General features: G+C 44.0%; 1 protein-coding gene across 1 annotated transcript in view; it reads left to right on the forward strand.

Moving 5' to 3' along the window:
• Positions 1-16,529, forward strand: part of ALK (ALK receptor tyrosine kinase) — a 775,334-nt gene that overhangs the window by 589,372 nt on the left and 169,433 nt on the right. The window contains exon 5 of the mRNA XM_051843042.2: positions 7,987-8,114. Coding sequence (XP_051699002.1) covers positions 7,987-8,114 — 128 coding nt within the window. The remainder of the gene's footprint in view (positions 1-7,986; positions 8,115-16,529) is intronic.

The raw sequence follows: 16,529 nt of genomic DNA on the forward strand, positions 1-16,529 counted from the left end.
ATTTTCTCACTGATTTTTTACATGGATAATCAGTATTCCTTCTTGAAAAAGAATAAAATGCCAGTACATCCTCTATGCATTTCTTTATACAAACCAGAGCAAAGAAAAATCCCTCTCAGAAAGTAAGACAAGCACCAGCAGTTGCCTGGGTATCAATTTACATCCTAACACAAATGCATACTCATTCTCCACTTCTTGATGTAGGGCCAAGGCCTTTGCTTCCAGTGTAGTCTTTTGATTGGATATCTGCATTGTCTTTCACACAAATCACATTCATGATACCTTGTCCATAATGTTCAGTTTCACTTTGTCTAAAGTAGAAAATAATTTTTTTAAATGTGAGAAGTTTTCTGGAGGCTTTCTTTATGTTTAAATTTATTGTCTGGTCTTTCCTTTTGCCCCATTCACACCTAATTCAACAGCAGTTATTCATGGTAACTTACCACTACCCTTCCAAAGAATTCACAGTTTTCTCCCATATGTTGCTTTAGCTTGATGAGTATAAGTGGCATAAACAAGTCTGGAGGCAGCATAACTTACTCTCCATGGGTATCTAACTCAAATGATGAGAGCAGAGAGTACAGGGGTACTAAAGAGTAACCTTGGAGACTCTGTAACCATGAACATTCAGATAGCACAAAGTGTTTCACTCAATGTTAGATGAAAAGTTTGGGGGCTGGCATTGTGGCATAACAGGTAAAGCTGCCACATGTGGTGCCGGCATCCCGTTTGGGCTCCAGTTCGTGTCCTAGCTGTTCCACTTCCCATCTAGCTCCTTTCTGATGGCCTGGGAAAAGCAGTGGGAAATGGCCCATGTACTTGGCCCCTGGCACCCACATGAGAGATCCAGGTGATTTTCCTGGTTCCTGGCTTCAGCCATCTGGAGATCCATTGAACCAGCAAATGGAATGTCTCTTTCTCTGTCTCTCCCTCTCTCTCTGTAACTCTAACTTTAAAATAAATAAATAAATCTATTAAAGAAATTGTCAGCTGAAGGCCAATTTAAAACACTTCTGTAATTTTTCCTTACAACCATGGCTATGGAATTCAGGCACAGAGAGGTTGGTTTAGGTGGCTCACCAGAGGTCACACAGCCATTAACAGGCAGAACTGAGATAAGATGACACGAAGTCTGGTCCCAAAGCTTCTGCTCTTAATCAGAATACTCATGTTTCTCTTGTAGACAGGAAGGAAAAAAGAAGAGAGAGTAAGAAGAAAGAGGGGAGGGACAGAGAGAGAGGAGATAACAGGAAGTAGATGAAGAGATGTCAAGAAAGAGCTGAAGACTGTTCATTTTTCCTCTTTGGCACAGCATGAGAGAGGACCCAGGAAGTGCAGTTTGAAACATCTTCTCAGCCCTACCCCAGGAAAGCGAGGCCACCTCCCAGGTCCATCACTCACACAACATCTCTCAATCCAGTCACCCTGTGGCCCCTGAGAGCCCATCCTGCCTGGGCACCACCTTGCCCAGCCACCCCCAGCCTTAAAGCAGCTCTCCTGCACCAGGGCGGTGATTGGAGGTCAGAGCCTGACTCAACCCCAAACCTCATGTCCATCCATCTGGCTTGTGGGAAACCTGAAGGGCAAATGATTAACAAAGTGTAGACCATTTGGATAAAAAGACCCTGAAGACCCTGTGCCCCTGGCCACGTGTTGTTACAGGAAATTAACAAGCAACAAAGAACTTCACTCTAACATTTACATTGATCTGGCATTTTCCCCCCTGCTACCTCCCATAAAAATGCTTTAAATGCAGGCTGATTTAGTGGAAACGATAAAAAAAATTGTGCTGAATGGTTTATATTTGCTGCAGAATAACTACAAAGTATATTTTAAGGAAAACTTAAAAGTTATGTGTGTTTTCTTCCTGTAGGAATAAGATTAGGGAGAGAGGTCCAGTTGACTTTTATCTTTTTTCCCGTATTCATCTGGACAAGCTGCCACAGGCTGTTTTTCGTTTCTAGCAAATCTTCACACCTTCACACCTCGTCCGGACACTTGTCAAGAGAGAGTCTTAGGAAGGACACTCTGGAGGAATGTCAACAGTGCACCCTGAGCCTTGACGGGGGGACATTTGATAATAGTAGTAATCACGTGTCTGAATTCTAAGTGACAGGGACTTGGCTGGCTGTCTGATTTGTGTAGCTTCTGTCATCCTCAATGTGACCCAAGAGTTTGACTGTCCCAGCTCGGGGGTTAGTGAGCACCTGGATGACTTGGCTGTCACGACCAGTACGGAATGTGAGAATGGCCATATATTGTGGCTTCAGGCCCCTAGCTGAACCAGAAACAGAACCAGAACCAGAAATTGAAACGAAACCCCATGAAGACAGTTTCCAACCTCAAGAAGCTCAAAAGAGCAAGAGTAAGATGGTGTTCAGACACTGTGGAGTCACACTAACCTGGGTTTAGAATAGACCTTCGATGGATGTTAGCTGTTGTTGATCCTGCTGTTAGGGTTAGTATTGGTGTTGGTGTGGTAATATTCATACTGACTTGGTCCAAGCCGACCTGCATTGTAAGGAAGATTTACGAATCAGCTGGCAACGCCTCCAGCAGAGAACTCAGGTGCCCTCTGGTTCCCAATTACCATAATCCTCTGGTTCCTTCTGATTCACTTGTGGCAAGTGCAGAGCCAAGAGCTTTGTGATGAGCCATGTGCTAATACTACCTGCTTCCTGCAACAGCCACACTTTCCCAGTCTTTTGATTCCTCCTAACAGGGAAGGCATCATTATCCCTTAAATGGATGGCAGCCAAAGTTAATGAATTCGCATGAACTTTTATGTTAACCGAACTCCACTGTCCCATAATTTTAGCCAAGAATGTCAGACATCTTGTCTGATTTAATAGAAACCTCTTCATGCATTTATTTTCTCATGCAGCAAATATTTGTTATGCATCTATGACAATAAGACACTGGAGACACAGTGATGAATGATTCACTACCCTAGTATTAAGGAAGGAGGAGGTGAGACACAGGTTATCCTACCTTGTAGAAGCCAGTGAAAAACATTGACTCGACCCCTATTCATGTGCTCATGCCCATCTCTCTTTTTGCATTGCCCTTTTCCAAATTCTTCTCCCTCTTCACAATTCAGCTTCAAGTTGCACTTGTCCTGATCGTCCAATCTGAGGCAACATTTTGCCCTCTATGTGGCAACAGCACACAGTGCCTGCATCATTCACCTAGCTCCCACATACTCCAGTACATGTTTCAGTACATGTTCTCGTTCTTTCTCTCCAGTCTGTAAGCTCTTGGGAGCAGTGCTAAATCCTAAACCCTCAGTATTCCTAGAATATTTAATACAATATCTAGTGCACAGCTAAGCAGCAGAAATTACTTGGGAAATGCAATGTAACCCAACACATTCTAACCAAGAACTTGACACAGGCATCTTTGCACGTGCTACAAGAAAATGCAAAAGTATAGATGGTGATAGGGGCTGATGGAGGGTTCTGAGTAGAAGGTTGATCTGCTATCAATAGTCCAGTTCTGACTTGTATATCTGGTAGTGGTGTGCCAACATGATTTCCTGGCATTGTGCTTTTCATGGGAAGTTCCATTAGCTAAATTTCATTTTTTGTTTGTTTAGACAGATATGGTAGCTGCTACTCATAAATTGCACAGGCCATTTCCACTCTCTTTTACCTACATTCCCATCTCCTAAATGAATTGAGATAAAGATATTTGCATGGATCCCTGCCACTCCCTGAAGGAAGCTGTGGTCTTTTGTAATTAGCTCTCTTTATTGAGCACCTGCTGTGTGCTAAGAGCTCTTCTACTTACTTTGCATACACCCTTCTAACAATCCAGCAAGCTAGACATTACAACCTCTGTCTTAAAAGTCAAGAAACTGAAGCTCAGGGAAGCTAACGCTTTTGCCTTAGGTTGCTTGACTGAGTAGATGGTGGAGCTGCAAGAACTGAGTATAGGTCTCGCCTCGTGCCTTTGCAGCTGCTAAAACCATCTCAGTAGGGCACCCTCTTGCATTGCTCATAGCAGTTGAAGGCTCATTCTGTAAACCCTGCATCACTAGTTTGCCTACTGGGATATTGCGTAACAGCAACTGCTATCCATGGCCCTCACATGCTGTCACAAAGAGCCCTCCACTCTGGGTTTAAAATAACTTGATGCCTTCACCCTCTTGAGTCACAGCTGTCAACCCTTCAGTCTCATCAGCAGCTCGCCCTGCATCAGACATGCCAGATTCCTTTAAACCTTGGAGACCAACCTGGTAGGGGAGCAGTGGGAACCTTAGAAATTCCTTTTGTTTCCATGTCAACACTTCTTACACATTTTTTGTGGATTCTCTGACAGTGTATTTCACTGTCTGGTTGCTGTGTCTGTGCTCAAAACCCACATCCATGGTCCCTCCGGTGATGCTAAGGAGACATATCCTTTGCCATCTCTGTGATTTTAGCAATTTGAAATGCAACTGACTGTATAGACTGATCCCTAGACTGCATTGTCTCTGGTTATTGCAGTCTAAGAGAAATGCTGGATTTTAATCTTGGGTCTGCAAATAACCCAGTGTGTGACCTTGGACAAATCTCCATTTCTCCAAGAAGGGTGAGCCTGAGGCTCTGCAAAAACAGATCCAAGATTGTATGACTAATCACTGTGTTGCCACCACTATGGGAAATTATCTGTCAATTTCAGCTTTCAGGGCTTTCGTAAAATAGTTTGTCACTAGGACTTCTGCCGTCTCCTAGAGAAGTATAGGCATCAGATCAATACATGTCCTTAGAGAACTTTTACTACAATATCTGTACTTTGCTAATGAAGAATTAAAACCCAAAGCTGTGCTTGCCCAAGCTCATGCAAATCCAGGAACAGGTCCCAGAACACAGTTTCCAATTCAGTGAACTTTCTATGTACTATCTCTAGGTCATAATATTAGTATTCGCAAACGAACCCTCCTTCCTTTTTTGGTACATTTTAATTTATTCATTATGGTGTAGTCACTCAGCAAAGGTGGGTGGTTAGTCTTTTTTTTCAGAAACACTTTCTCTAGTTGAGAATACAATTGATCAAAAAACATCCACAATTTCAGGCATTTGTAGAAAAGTGCCTTGTTCAAAGTCATCAGGCAAATGAGGAACAGAGCCAGCCCAGAACTGGAGAGCTCCAGAGAGACACCAGGAAGATAATGGATTGTGACAGGCTGACCAGACAGGCCTTCTGGCTTCCTAAAGTCCAGATGGACACCCCACACTGTCAAATTGATTGATTGAAGCCCCAGTGTTAGGAAGTCACGAATCCCCAGCACATGGATAGAGCTGCACGTTTGTTTCTAGGGGGCTGTAGGTCAGAACATAACCTTCACCCTTGCAAGAACAGCCAGAGTAGCCACCAGCCAAAGCAACGAAAACAGGACCCTAATGAGCAAGCTTTGTGACCACTGGGATATAAGCAAAGAAAATGGAGGCAGACAGAGAGGAGAGGTTGGATTTGTTTTTCGTTGGTTTTTTTGGCTGTCTCTTAAACAAATCTGACCCTAGGTATAAGTTTGCCCTTTGCTAGTCCCAACTTCCCTGAATATAAAACACATATTTGGCAACTGCCCCAAAAGTTATTAAAGTTGCAGCAGTAAACTATGGGAGGCCAGAGAATTTCAGACAAAAGTTATTGCATCAGTAACTCAGAAACTAATTCCTAAAACTCTTGACACATTCATCCAGAGGGCCGGTGCCAACATAGAAGTGGAAATCATTGTCCAGGGCCACTGTGTACCTGGAATTAAAATCCCTCATTCCTCAGCGCACAGAGCCACGGTGTTGGCAGAATATGAATGCTCATGCCTTTCACCACTATCCTCCCTCCGAAATAGGATGCTTTATTTTTCAGAAGAAACAGAAAGATCCTACTCTCTCTGTTGTTGTTGTTGTTGTTTCCCTTAAGAAGCCCTCATTTGCATTTCCTTTCCAAATATTTCTTTCTTTGACAGACTCTCATTTAAACCAAAAGGCCTCCTTTTCCTTATTCAATTGCCCCAGTTTTATTTTGGACAGAAATCCTGCTGGGTACAGTAACAGAACAAACTTTACAGCAGCAATAATCCCTGCCACAGCATCTATTGTGAGGGAATGTAATACACTTTTATTAAATGGCTGAGGAATTGGCTCCAGTGATCTGGATTAACTACAGAAGAGCATAGGTAGGGAATAAAACTAAGCCCTTCATTCAGTAGACACCGACTGCATGCCCAAGCCACATGCCAGGGACCAGAGATACAAAACAGGAGCACCCTCTTGAAAAAGGTTGTTGACTGCCTTTAGCAGCGCCTTCTGCTCCAAAAGTTAGCAAAGACAGAAAAGATTTAATGGGATCCAGCACAAGCAAACATAGAAATGCTGTCCCTGACTCACTGTGGAAGGATGAGCGCTGTGTCACAGAGTTTTAGATATACAAGTACATTGGCTTGGAGTCTAAGAATTTGACTCAAAGCAGCATTGACTCAAGTCTATGGAGTTTTTCTTTCAGCATGATAATGATACTGAGAAAAATCAGAAGTAATGCAGAAATTGTTAAAATTCTAGTGTTGAAATGACCTTGCAATCTGTGTTCAAGGCCTGGTGACATGCCACTGGGCACGTGCCATCACAGAGCAGCACATTTACTCTGCCCTCATGTGTGTAAGTGACAGCTGAAAGGTATCCCCACTCATTATCACTGAACAGTGGTGTTCTGGTGCAAGTGCCGGCTACTCAGGTCCCCATCCAGCTCCTGGGAGGCAGCAGATGATGGCTCAAGGCCCCGCCACCCAAGTGAGAAACACAAATGGAGTTCCAGGCTCCTGGCTTCAGCCTAGCCTAGCCCCAGCTGTTGCAGCCATTTGAGTAGTAAACCAGCAGATGGAAGATCTCCCTCTAATAAAATGAAAATTTTACAAAATTTTAAAAAGAGAGAAAACAGGTGAAAAAGACTCATGGATACCAACAAAGAGATAAACCAAAACCAAAAAAAAAGAAAGAAAGCTAATTTTTATCTAAATGTTTTATCACTTACAATGTCATATGCAAGCACAACCTAGAAATAAGAAAATGTAGAATATTATGATGGTTTCAGGGTGTTATCTGTAAATCAAAACTAACCAACATATATATACTTTAATTAATCCAATGATAAGTTTTAGTACATGCAACTTATCGTATATTCATTATACTTCAATTAAATTGGGCTTAAAAGGAAAGAAAATATGAAATAGTCCAGGTAATTTCCATTCTACACACACACACACACACACACACATACACACACATCTGAATCAATGTTGGAAAGTAAATTTGATGTTCCAATCAATGACAGGAGGCTATTCCAAGAGGTTAATAGCATGAGCAAGGTGTAAAAATGTTCATTTAGCTTATTCTCTGGTCTCTCACAGTGTCAGTGTCCCTGAGTATAGATGGACACAGAGCTCACCATTTGACCTGCTTCCATCGTCTTCTGTTTGCACTTTTTTTGCAAAGTCCACGTCAATCTTAGGTACCTTTTACCCCAAAATGCATGCTTCAGTGCACTTTAATTTTCCTGAAGTAAATAAATAGCTCTTGCTAGTTTCCCTGAAGTAACTCTGTAGCAAGCCAGAGGGTTCTGAGACTTTGATATCAGATAAAATTCCAAAACCAAGCATTCTTTCCAGAAGTAATTATAAATAGACTGATAAATGTTTTTGAAGACTTTTCCTGGATTCTGCTTCCAACTTTTCTCACATATTGATATTCATATCCTATGAATACTAGCTAGTGAAATGGTCCAAAGATCTGCAGTTGCCTCAAAGAAAGAAATAAAGAGAAAAAGGGAATGCCCGTGGCCAGAGTGGGTTTGAGAATTGACTCTGAGTCTGCTGAGAAAAAGGGAACAGTGTTTGCCTCTTGCTCAGGACACTCCTGGTGCCCGGAAAGAAGGGAGCCCTGGAGTCAGTGCAGGTCGTGACCCTCTGTGCAGCAATTCTCACCACTGTTTTTCTGTGCTTTCCACCAGGTGGACAGTGCTGCAGGGAAGAATTGGGCGCCCAGAGAACCCATTCCGAGTGGCCCTGGAATACATCTCCAGTGGGAACCGAAGCTTGTCTGCGGTGGACTTCTTTGCCCTGAAGAACTGCAGTGAAGGTATCTGAATCCGGCTTTGCCTGCTCCCTCCCTGGTCACTTGTTGTGTTAGGTGTGTCAACAACCCGCCACCATACTTAGCAAGGAATCTGCAGACTCCTCTAGAAAAGTCTACAGCACTCAGGGCATGATCCAAGATGCTATCAAGAGCTGCCTGGCCCAGGCAATCAAGTTCCAAAGACCCAATGTAAAACTGCATCTACTTAACAATACAGTCATATCTAACTATATCTACTTAACAAAACTTTGTCAAATAGGAGATGGTCTTTGTGAGAAAACATATTGACTTAGCTTTCCTGGCTGTTAAATGCTTTAAGCTATTTTTTTAAAAAAATATATTTATTGAAAATTTCAAGTTCATACTAAGCAAATAGAATAAGAGAATGAAACCCTATGTGCCTTTATCCCAACTTAGTAATTGTCAGTATTCCACCATTTCGGTTCATCCACTCCTCACCCTCCTCCCAAGTTGATGGTGATCATTGCTTAACTTTTTTTTCCCTGAGGTACAATTTTCAGGTAAGTACTTTTACTGATTTTATTTAGGTTATTGTTTAGGGATAACATAGGTAATAGTTATATATAAAATTTTTATTTTATTTTGTAAAATCCTTTAGGGTATAGTTCCTTTTGCAGAAAGTCCCACATTATAAATTTATTTTTAGTATTTATTGTCACAAAAATTATATCTCCCTATCTCTCCTGGAGAACAAAGTTATTTTCCTTTTTGCCTTTGCTGCTAGGAAATTCTGAATTAAACACAGTACTCCATCATAATAATTATGTCTGTGCTGATTTTTGATAGGCTTTCCCCCTCCTTCCAAACTTTGCCTTAAATCTGATTGCTGTGAAGATGAAGTTATCCTCAACAGATTTGTGAGGTTGGGGTAGGTGTTTGATGCAGCAGTTAAGATGTCACACTTAAGATGCTACTGGGGCCTGCGCTGCAGCTCACTTGCCTAATCCTCCGCCTGTGGCGCTGGCACCCCAGGGTTCTAGTCCTGGCTGGGGCTCTGGATTCTGTCCCGGTTGCTCCCCTTCCAGTCCAGCTCTCTGCTGTGGTCCTGGAGTGCAGTGGAGGATGGCCCAAGTGCTTGGGCCCTGCACCTGCATGGGAGACCAGGAGAAGCACCTGGCTCCTGGCTTTGGATCAGTGCAGCGCTGGCCGTGGCGGCCATTTGGGGGGTGAACCAACAGAAAAAGGAAGACCTTTTTCTCTGTCTCTCTCTCTCTCTCACTGTCTAGCTCTGTCAAAAAAAAAAAAAAAAAAAAAAAAAGACGCTACTGGAATGTTCACATCCCATACTGGAGTTCCTAGTTCAAGCCCTTTCTCTGCTTCCTACTCCATCTTCCTACTAATGCACACCCTGCGAGGCAGCAGGTGAGAACGCAGTACCTGGGGCCCTGCCACCCTGCAGGGAACCCAAATTGAGTTCCAGGCTCATGGCTTCAGCCTGGCCCGACCCTGGCCATCAGAGGCTTTGGAGAGGGAACCAAGCAAACTAAATAGACAAATAAATAGACAAAAGTGATTTTTTTTAAATAGATATATGAGGTTGGCCTTTCCTTGATTCTTCAGAAGGCCCAGGATTATAGTTATAAGCATTCTTTATTATTTCTCCAATGGAGAGGGTGTAGAGATGGGTTTGAACTGTACAAAACTTAAGGAAGAAATGTCTTTCATTGCTGCTGTTCTCCTGTTATACCGGACTCTGCACAGAGGCTCACTGGAAAGGGCACTCTTCATCTGTGCATGGATTTTGTGGTCTGAGAGGCCTGTGAATGAAGTGTAGACAGGAAGGAAGCCTGGAGCACTCCTGGACCTAAATTCTCCATTTAGGCTTTCCATGAATGGCCATGAAGGCCCGTGTAACACTAGTCATCTGTTGCATGTAGAGGCCTAATTCTTAACCTTGTGCCTTTTCAAGGTAGCATATGACAGTCACTCCCTCGGGTAGGGAGCTCCAGGGACCACCCAGCTCCTTAGGCTGCTGTGGCTCTTCATGCATTGTTAGCCTTGCAAGAACCTTCCCAAAGTGTGTTTTGTTGTCGTTTTTGTTGTTTTAATCAAAACTGGTTTATGTGTGCGAGAAAAGAAAAATCACCATAATGTGATAGATTGAACTTCAGTTCAAGTTGAAAATGTGGCTAACCTGTGGTTTGAGGCAATGTACAAGAAGCATGTGGTTTGGGAGCAAGCCAGGAGCTTGTACAACTATTTCCACACTCATGAACTGAGAGATTTGTGAATGTCTGTGGACATCATCAATCCTCACAGATGTCAGGGCTCTATGTGCTGTCCAAAAGAGGCCATCTGTTGAGAGGGAACCAGTTAATAGAAGGGAGGGTTCAGTTCCCAGAATTGGCCTCATCTCACTAGAACAACATCAGGAAACAGGAATAAGAGACCAGAAAACACCAGCTATCTGGTCTAGCACTACTACTACAAAATTGTCTTACCTACAAGAATTCTTTGCAGATTCAAGTCAGGGATCTAACTAATGGCACAGATGTTTCCCCCATTACCATGCAGCTCCCCATCTCACCTACAAAATTCTTGTGGCTTTTGCTGCATTTGTAGTGAGTCTGTTGCACATTTTAAGGGCCTGTTTCTTGTCTTGTTCTCTACCCTCAATGAAACCAGTATGGTTGACCTCCTTAACCTTTCTCTGATGATCTAGAAGGTTTCTGTCAGCTGGATACCTTCTTACAAGAGAAAGAAGACAAGTCTCCCACTGAGTCCCTAGGGAAGGTGGCCTGGGGAAATCCACATGGCCTGGCCAGCTTCCTTCAGAGGCTCCAGTTCGAAGACCAGATGGTCTCCGTGGAAAAGCAGATGTCCCTCCGCACCCCTTCTCTTGCTCAGACCACCTGTAGCCACCAAAGAGTGTGGAGGGGTTGGTGGAATGTGTAAGAAAACAACCACAGAAGGACAAATTAACTTCAGAATTTTCTTAAAATTGCCAGCTCTTCCTCTGTGTAAGCCTGCTTTCTGTTGCCATAACAAAAACCCTAAACCTTACAAAGAAAAGTAATTCGTTTACCTTATAGTTTTGAAGGCTAAAAAGACCAGGATCGGGTGACTCTGTTGATTTGGCCTCTGGTAAACACCTCAGCAGATGGCATCACCCTGCCAGAAACAAGTGAGGGAGGAAGCCAGAGACCGGGGAGGGACCAGTCTTGCTCTTTTATAACAGCCCCTCCTTTCAAGAACAAACTCATCCCACAAGACCAGCATTAATCCCTTCCAAGGGCAGCTCCTCCAGGAACCTAATTATCTTCCATGAAGCCCCACCATTTAAAGGTCCCACCACTTCTTAATGCCACCATATTATGGACCAGGCTTCCAACACGTGACTCTCTTGGGACAAATCACATCCAAACCATAGCACCCTCCGATAGCAGAACAAATTCAGGCAACATCAGTTGACATAGGAAAGTTTTAATGCTAGAAAGCATCCTGAAACTACACTTACATATTTAAAGGGAAGGAGTTTCTTTGGTTTTTGTCATTGCTGTTGTTGTAGAAATACTCAAGGTCTATTTTATATAAGTAAATATCTGTGTTTGCTGGGGTCAATGCTATGGTTAGGTTATGAAGGCAAAGATAAAAGGGGGAAGAGGTGATGTCTTTGAATGGTGAACGTGCTAGCTGATGACGTGCTAGCCAGCATTACAGATAGGTCTGTAGGGTACCTGGTCTATTTGTGAGAGCAATTCAGTCCTCTCATGAAAAGACACTTATAGAACATGAGGAAAAACACAACTGGAGAACTCTACAGCTCTTCCTTGGTCCATATGAAGAAAGGCGCCACTTAGTTCATCTGGCGAAGTCTTCTAGAGAATGCTAGAACAATTCTCCCTGCAGAGAGGCAGTATCTATCTGTGAGTGTTATGAGAACTTGCCTCTTGATCTCTTCAAATCCTTACACCTATCACAGTAACACTCAGTAGATGCTCAGTTCATGGGAGCTCATAGCCCCAGTCAAAGCTAATGTTGCTGGATCATTCATTATTTGCAAATACAAGTGTTCACCTGGTTGCATCTGGTACCTCACACAAGCTTTGCAATTCCGCTATAAAGCAGTGACTGTCATCCTCATTTTACAGATGGTAGAACTAAAGCTTACAGAAAATTTCTAAACTCACTGAAGTCGATCAGCTACTGAAAGATGGAACCAAAGTCTGTCCCCAGTTGAGCAGACCACAAACCCAGCGTTTCTGTTGGCCACACTCTACTGCCTCTGGGGAATGTACAGAGACTGGGGTTTTATTTATTATTGAAAACATTAGAATCATCTTTGACTCTTCCTATTCCTCTTCTCCCTACTCCCAAATTCCCAGAACCTTTAAACCTGGACTCATTGCTGCCTGGGAGCCTATCCATTATTGTCTCTAGAATTCGCTTTTTTTTTTTTTTTTTTTTTTTTTGACAGGCAGAGTGGACAGTGAGAGAGAGAGACAGAGAGAAAGGTCTTCCTTTGCCATTGGTTCACCCTCCAATGGCCGCCGCGGCCGGCGCACTGCACTAATCCGATGGCAGGAGCCAGGTGCTTCTCCTGGTCTCCCATGGGGTGCAGGGCCCAAGCACTTTGGGCCATCCTCCACTGCACTCTCTGGCCACAGCAGACAGCTGGCCTGGAAGAGGGGCAACCGGGACAGAATCTGGCGCCCCGACCGGGACTAGAACCCGGTGTGCTGGCACCGCAAGGCAGAGGATTAGCCTAGTGAGCTGCGGTGCCAGCCTAGAATTCACTCTTATGCCTTCAGTTTCTTAACCATGTGCCTTATTCTTCTGATATTATTCGTACATGAAGACTTGGACTTTGGCAGCAACCAGCTGGTCTCCCTGACACCATGCCCATCTTATACACATTGCTAGACAAATCTCCCCATATCTCCTTTCCTTATGGCACTTTCTTGAGATGTAACTTCTATCAGTCCTCACATAAGAAGATTATGAAATATGGGGTCTCAGTGGGACTACCTCATTCATTTGCTGGGGTCAAGAAACTTCATTTGCACTACAGAAATTCTGCTTGGGAAGATGTGGCTCTGTGCATCTAAATTTAGCAACTGTCTTATAGTCAGTTCCCAATTAGTCATCCTGAGACCCTTACTTGAGGTTTGGGATCTTGTTCTATATTTCTCCAGGGAGCAGTTAGCACAGTGCTAAACACATAGGCAACATCACATAAATACTTGCTGACTGATTGGTTAATCAATCAATTGATACATGCTGTTCCTGCTTGTATAGCTTTGGGCTATTACCCTACTCCTTCCAAAAGAAAGTAGCTGTGAGTGGAAATTGCTTTGGAATAAGTTTTTCCCTGAAAATCCAGTGAAAAAGCAGTTTGTATTTCTACGCATACGGAAGGAATGTCAGCCCCAGAGACACACGTGCCTGGGCTCCCCGGGAACCCTGAGTCCATTCACAAAAACTTTCTTCAGCAGACAACTCAGAGCAATGGGATCATGCAGAACACTCATCGAGACCCCACAGGTTCAGGGATGCTGATGGAGAAACAAAGCCAGAATGAGCAAGACTGGCTTCTTCAGAAAGACCTGAAAGCATCAGGATGCCTCTGAGCAGCTCATGGTGGTGCTTGTCACCGCAAACCCTCTCCAGTCCTTCCATGGCCCAAACCTGCTCTAATATTAACTCACTTCATCTTTGTAGCAGTGGTACGAGGTATGTATAGTTGCCACCATCTCATTGTACGGATGTGGTCATCAAGACACAGAGATCCGAGTGATATCTCACAGCTGAAATTGGAATCCATGCTCCTATCACCCATTGATGCCTTCTGTCGAAGGCAAGGGACCCCAGCAGGCGTTTCCGCTGCCTCCCGCACCACATGGAAATGTGATGATTAAAGACACAATTTTTCCTTGAAAAACAGCATACTAAATTTCTGACCAGCCCTCCTGTGGTTGTCAAGTCCAAGTTTTTCTAAGAGACCAATTCAGCATTTCCCTGTCCCTGAACAAGTTAATCAAAGGCAGCCAAGATGGACCACTGCCCGCTGGCCAGCATGCAAACAAGGAGCTGTGAGTGACTCCTGTGTGAGCACAAATGTGTGTTATCACAGACAGCCACAGTTTCCTTTCTCTTTCATGAACCTGTAAGAACCACATCTGAGATTTGCCAGGCCCACATTCAGCTCACCTAACAGATTTCTCAACAAGAAGTAATTTGGTCCCTTATGCTAGTGAAGTGCTGTCATACACATTACCTCTGACCCATCCATCAGAGAGGGCGTCGTAATCCTAAGATTCCCCTTAAGGAGTGGTTTCACTGACTTCTGTGGCTGCAGAAGAGGGAAGAACCCACCGTGTCCAGTGCAGTGCCACTACCACTGAAGCCTTGATGTGTGTGTTCCCAAGATTGGAGATGCACGTTCAGCCCCTCTCTGGGACCAAAACGGGGGTGTTTGGAGGTTATACACATAATAGAGTCTTATGTAGCAGTCAAGGTTGTGAAATTATACAAGTACCAGGAGACTTCAAAAAGCACATGAAAAATGGAATGAAATAGATGTTGGTACCAAAAGAATTTTGTAATACATGTAGTTTTTTCATGATATGAATTTTCCATGAATTTCTGAAGACCCCTTTAAGACTGCCTTAAAGAAGTGAGGGTGGGGAGCTCAGAACCCATTGCTGCACAGCACTTCACATTTCCCCACAGCAGGGCTTTGTGAGATACAGTTTGAGAACTACCAGTTGGGAGCCACAGTCTGATTTTCAGCTCACCTGTTCATCAATATGTTTGATCCTGTGATTCTTTACTTACTTAAAAAGTAAAAGCCAAAAATAATTATGTTAACTCCACCTTCTTTAGAATATTCAGACTAAGCACAACTATTCTACTTTGAATATGGGCCATTTTCACAGGGCAAATTCGTGGCCAGCTGGGCCCTGGTCTTGAGATGCTGGGTATGAAGTTAGTTTGAGTGTTCCCAGTACAAAAGGGGTAGCATCTCCCAGACACGTCCCTTCTCTCTCCTATTCCACCTAAAACAGTGATGGGCAGTGGGACATCTCCCTTTTAGGCTGAGAGAGAACAAGAAAAAATGAGAGATGCCAAACAGAGTGTAATCCTTGACCAGCCATGTGGAACCAGTCATTATCCAGAGTAGTCTTAGAATCCAGCTGGGTAAAATGAAGGATTACTTCGTGGGCTCTTGGCAGCCTGGCCCCAGCTGGCATTTCCTGTTCCAACAGCAAGCAGTGCCCCAGCGGGACCCTCGGCCTGTGCCTGTAAGTGGAGATTACAGTGGCACTCTGCTTGTGGGATGCCAGTAGAAAACCCTCTTTATGTGGCAGACCCATCTACTCACCCGTTCATTCAACAGACACTGACCGAGGAGACACCAAGCCGAGCACATCCTGACGCTACTATGAAATTGTGTCTGTTTTAGGACTGGATTTTGGGGTGGTGGCTTTAAGAGCTGCACTCCACTTTGCACAGAAACTGCTCCCTAGAGGGCATTCCTGACTTGCGTTTGATTTGCACCAGAGGTGTGGAGTAAATGCTCCATTCACAGATACGTCTTCTTCCAAACTTCTTCCAAATTCTAAAGTTCATTTCTCAAAAGAAGTGCAGAACGAGCACTGAGCTGCCCAGAAAACTCCAGATTTAAGGCGCCTCTCCTCCCCTTAATATAGGGAAGGCAATTCCTTGGATCAGAAAGGATATCACAAGCTTTCCCAAGAAATATCTGCTTTTTAGTTTAAGATAGGAATAGCCCTTGGTTAGTGGTTGTCCTGGATTTGACTTCATTGTGAGGGTCAACAAGAAGATGGCTGCTGGAGCTGCGATGTGGAATGGGGATGGTGCTATGGGCCAGCTCACCTCTCTGGGCCTCACCGTGCCTGATGAAGCCTTTTTAAACCTAAGCTGTTCCCTTGGAGCTGCTCACTTTCTCATGGGAAAACGACCATTCATGGAAACAGATCTGCCCCTGGGATGCCTCCTGCAAAGCTGTGTGATGTTGAGTAGTGGCCAAATACCAAGTGGGTGATGAGAGCCACACACCGCCAACCCGAGTGGTGCCACCGTGCGGTTCAGTCACTTTAAGGGACGTTGCTTGGAAGTGGAGGCTGGGAAGAAATGGCAGTCACAACCTGGGTATCCTCACTTACGCCTGTGCTTAACCCCGGCTGAGGACGGCAGGCTCCAGTTTCCAAATCCTCTCCTTAACTCCCTGTTCTCGGCCCTTAATTTATCTATGAAACGAACCTTCAAAGAGATGAGCATTAAAAGAATGGTTTCATCCAACCACTGAGATCTGTTCCTCTTCCTCCAAACACAACTCCCCAGCTCGGGCTTCTTTTCCATTTGGGCCCCTTGAGGTGCACGATGTTTCAAAGTCCCATGCTTCATTCAAATCTCAGCCCAAATTCTATTTTC

The sequence above is a fragment of the Oryctolagus cuniculus genome, chromosome 2 (genome assembly GCF_964237555.1).
Source record: "Oryctolagus cuniculus chromosome 2, mOryCun1.1, whole genome shotgun sequence".
NCBI classification, from domain to species: domain Eukaryota; kingdom Metazoa; phylum Chordata; class Mammalia; order Lagomorpha; family Leporidae; genus Oryctolagus; species Oryctolagus cuniculus.